Below are 4,416 nucleotides of genomic sequence, written 5' to 3'. Positions count from 1 at the left end.
TTCTCAACACACTCGGCCCACTAGCCCTCCAAGCCCAAATATCTCTCCTCCCATTAATACCAAACTCAACTCTTCTTCTGAACCAACACTTTCCACTCACGTGCCACAACCAAATAATTCTCCCAGCTTATCTCCTACATCTCAACCTCTCGAAAATTCCACTCACGTGCCACAAACAAATAATTCTCCCAGCTCATCTCCTACATCTCAACCTCTCGAAAATTCCACCACTCACTCAACGACTCAGACCCAAACTTCATCCTCTTCAGATCAGATCATCACCTGCTCCAAGACTAATTCCCTTCTTCCAAAACAGTTCACCGACGAGACAGTTCATTGGCCACCACCACAAAGCTACCTTACCACCACCTCCACCTCATTTCCTAACGAACCCAGTTCCTTCACTGATGTAGCTAAGCATCATCAATGGCACCAAGCCATGGCAAATGAGTTTCAAGCACTTCTGGCCACCAACACTTGGACCTTGATTCCTTCATCTGGAATCAACAATTTGGTAGGCTGTAAATGGGTCTTTTGCACCAAACGAAACTCAAATGGAATTGTTGAACGTCACAAGGCACGCCTGGTAGCAAAGGGATTTCATCAACAGGAAGGTATTGATTTTTCTGAGACCTTTAGTCCTATAGTAAAACCCACTACCATTCGGACTATTCTTTCTATTGCAGTCACTAAACATTGGTCCCTTAGACAGTTAGACATTAACAATGCCTTTTTGTATGGGGACCTCCAAGAACAAGTTTTTATGACTCAGCTAATTGGATTTATCAATCCAGATTACCTTATATTTGTCACTTAAATAAGGCCATTTATGGTCTCAAACAAGTATGAAGAGCCTGGTTCTCAAAATTGAGTACACGGCTCCTTGAACTTGGTGTCACACAATCTCGCTCTGATCCCTCTCTTTTCTTGTACAAATATTCTTCTGTTACCTTGTTTTTTCTCATCTACGTTGATGACATTATACTTACTGGTTCTTGTCCAAAAGCCATTTCCTTAGTTCTTCATTCTTTAAATTTATCATTTCATGTTAAAGATTTAGGGCCCCTGCGATTTTTTCTTGGACTTGAAATAAATCAATTATCCAATGGTCTTCACTTATCTCAGACCAAGTACATCTGCGACCTCCTCAAAAGAACCAATATGGAGTTAGCTAAACCCATAATATCCCCCATGGCGTTCTCTACTCATCTCTCTCTCAATGATGGACCTGACTTCGATGATCCTACTCTCTACCAGAGCACTGTTGGTAGTCTCCAATATCTGTCCCTCACCCGTACTGATGTTGCTTTTGTCGTGAACAAAATTTGTCAATTTATGCATGCTCCCAAACTTCCTCATGGCAAGCTGTGAAGAGGATACTCAAGTACCTCAAGCAAACAGCTCACTATGGTCTTCACATTCGACCTTCTTCCACTTACACTCTTCAAGCATTTTTAGATGCTGATTGGGCAGGGTGCCCAAATGATCAGCGCTCTATGGGAGGTTTTTGTGTTTTTCTTGGACCTAATATAATTTCATGGACTTCCAAGAAACAACACACACTTGCACGATCTAGTACAGAAGTTGAGTACAAGGCTTTTGCCAATACCATTGCAGAATTACTTTAGCTTCAGTCACTACTCAAAGAAACTCGGTGTTTTTCTTCCCAGACCCCCTACTCTATGGTGTGACAATCTGGGAGCCACATATCTCTCAGCAAATCCAGTTCTTCATTCACGTACAAAGCACATGGAAATTGACTTCACTTTGTACGTGACAGAGTAGCATCCAAAACATTGAGTGTTGTTTTCATCTCCTCATGATCAAGTAGCCTACGTATTTACCAAGCCACTGCTCTCCCCTCGATTTCTTTCTTACACTCAGATCGAGTCTCACCATGGTTCCCCTGATGGACTTGCTGGAGGGTGCTAACAGACATTCCACATCAGCTTCCAACTCAGACATAAAATCATCTAGCTCCAAGTCAGTTGCACATGAAGATACAAAGCCATCTTAGCAACGGAAATCTTCCAGAAACATTTGATTGTATTGCTGGAATATTTTGCTTGTAATTCTGTTTGTACTAAGGCACTCCTTTCGGTTACAATAGATTCACACAGCTGGCACTAGGCATATGGCACACCACGTGATTGTAAGAAAGCCACAATGTTCTTGGCATACGACTCTCTATAAATAAACCCCTGTACAAACATTCAAATCAATGAAGGAAATATTTTCAGCCTCTATGTTTTACAATGGGCGAGAGAAAGTGAACTTCGGCTGGCTTGGAGAGAGAGAGAGAGAGAGAGAGAGAGAGAGAGAGAGAAAACAACGGAGTAGGGGATCGTATGGGCTTTACTTGCTTGATGTAGGTTATATATTTCTCCTCTTGAAATACAGACATGTCAACATGTTGCTGTTGGAGTGTGTAAGGAGATATTTGGAAATAATTTTCATCTCATTCTATCTCATCTTCTTTCTAGATATCATTTAAATACAATTACTTTTAAATTAAGTATTATAAATTTTTCAAATTAGTCATTACAATTTTTCCAAAATTTCAAACAATAAACAAAAAATAATTCACATTTTTCAAATCTGAAAGCAAAAATTATATTATAAAATTATTTTCTAAAAATATTTTAATTTTATAATATTTTTATTCAATTTTTTCTCTCATTTTCCAAAACCCAATAAATACTTAACTCAAACTATTTCATTACTATTCATAAACAATCTTATTACTATTTATAAAAGTTTCATCTCATCCTATTCTATAACCATCCCTGTTTGGAACTTGGACTCAACTGAGATCAATTCAGTTTAGTCTAATTTTAAACTGAGTCTAATATTTAAACACTTAACTATCAAATAACTAAACTCATATCAAATCAAAAACTCTTTACACATGGGACTCATAACCTTTTTCACTCAACACCTCTTTATACATGGGATCTATAATTTTTTTCAACTTCCCATAAATACATTTAAACTCATCTTAAGTAGGCACCACAAAACTCACTCAAATATCTCAACAGACTACTATTCATCTCAATTCAATTTAACATCCAAACGGAGTCTTAAATCTCCAATATTAACGGAGTTCGGCTCCTTGCCATTCTCATAAACATTACAGGTACTCCCTTAGACAATGGCCTAGTGACAAGTCCAAAATTTGACTAAAAATTGAGCTTTTGGCTAAAAACTAATGGAGATATTAATACACGTTGGACTATCCATTTCAAAGTCAAAATAATAATATAATATTATATATTTTAATAATAATTTTTTATATTTTTTTATATTTTGCAAAAACACTCCTTATATGAGTTAATAATTTAATTTTTACTTAAAAATATTATTTTCCAACTTTTTTTTCTCAACCTAATTATCCAACAAACATATTTTGACAACTCTTCTCACACCCAACAATCACATATACAATTTTTGTCAACTTTTCTTCTACCCAACATCCACATTTACAATTTTGTGAAGCTAACAAACACATATGCACTACAAAAGAAGCGGGCTTTTGTGACCAAAATTTAATGACCAAAATGACTATTTCCCACAATTTTCGTAGGAAATAGTCCTTTTGATCACTAAAATTTGGTCACAAAAGTCCACTTTTCTTGTAGTGATGCCAACCTTTCATCTATTCAACAATCACATCTACAATTCTTTAAACTAATAAACACTTCCACAAACCATTCTTTTTCTATCCAGCAATCACATCTACAATTTTAAGGGACTAACAAACATAAGTTCTCATCACTTCTTGTACCCTTCAATCACATCTACAATTTTTGAAATCAAAATTCTCCCTTTCTTTCTCAGCTTTTTTGTTTGGGGGTCTCTCACCAATAACCTCCACATTTCTCCTCTATAATGTTGCCCGCAACTTCACTTTCCAGCTCAATGGCTAGACTTGTATCGTGTGGCTTTCTCCTTGTACCAAGGGTCATGATGTGTTGCTACCATTTTGATTGGTATCTTAGAAGACACTAACAATGCTCTATTGTGAAGTTCGTCTTCTCCATCTCTTTGTACATATGTCTTGCCTTCTCAATCTACAAAGGTAAAGGAATATTGTTAGTTCATAAATCAGCCTTACATAATTGTATAATTAAAGGAAAATGCTACGTATATTGTGTTGCTCTGTTGCACCACTCGGGTGCAATGATCCTACCTGTGCTAAAAATGCACAAAACTTATTTGTGGATTTCTAAATTAAGGACCACCAATTCATCAATTAAGGGCTTCCAGAATGGTTCACTGCATTTGGTTTTTATATTCACGGTAAAAATATGAAATTTTGTCCCACATTTGAGTGGATTTTTTTATCAATGCTAATGTTGAGTCAAGTTGAGATAATGAGATTATCCTCCTCTACAGGGAAAGATGCACCTCTTTGAA

At 36.6% G+C, this 4,416-nt stretch overlaps 1 protein-coding gene across 1 annotated transcript; it reads left to right on the top strand.

Annotated features, from left to right (window-relative positions):
• Positions 1–1,191: 1,191 nt before the first annotated feature.
• LOC122290082 (uncharacterized mitochondrial protein AtMg00810-like) lies at positions 1,192–1,628 on the top strand. The gene is made up of 2 exons (XM_043097617.1): positions 1,192–1,360; positions 1,474–1,628. Exons 1-2 carry the CDS (start codon positions 1,192–1,194, stop codon positions 1,626–1,628), a joined length of 324 nt encoding a protein of 107 aa, XP_042953551.1.
• Positions 1,629–4,416: the final 2,788 nt, after the last annotated feature.

Source organism: Carya illinoinensis, chromosome 12 (assembly GCF_018687715.1).
Source record: "Carya illinoinensis cultivar Pawnee chromosome 12, C.illinoinensisPawnee_v1, whole genome shotgun sequence".
Taxonomy (NCBI): Eukaryota; Viridiplantae; Streptophyta; class Magnoliopsida; order Fagales; family Juglandaceae; genus Carya; species Carya illinoinensis.
This window is presented reverse-complemented; position numbering and strand designations above follow the sequence as displayed.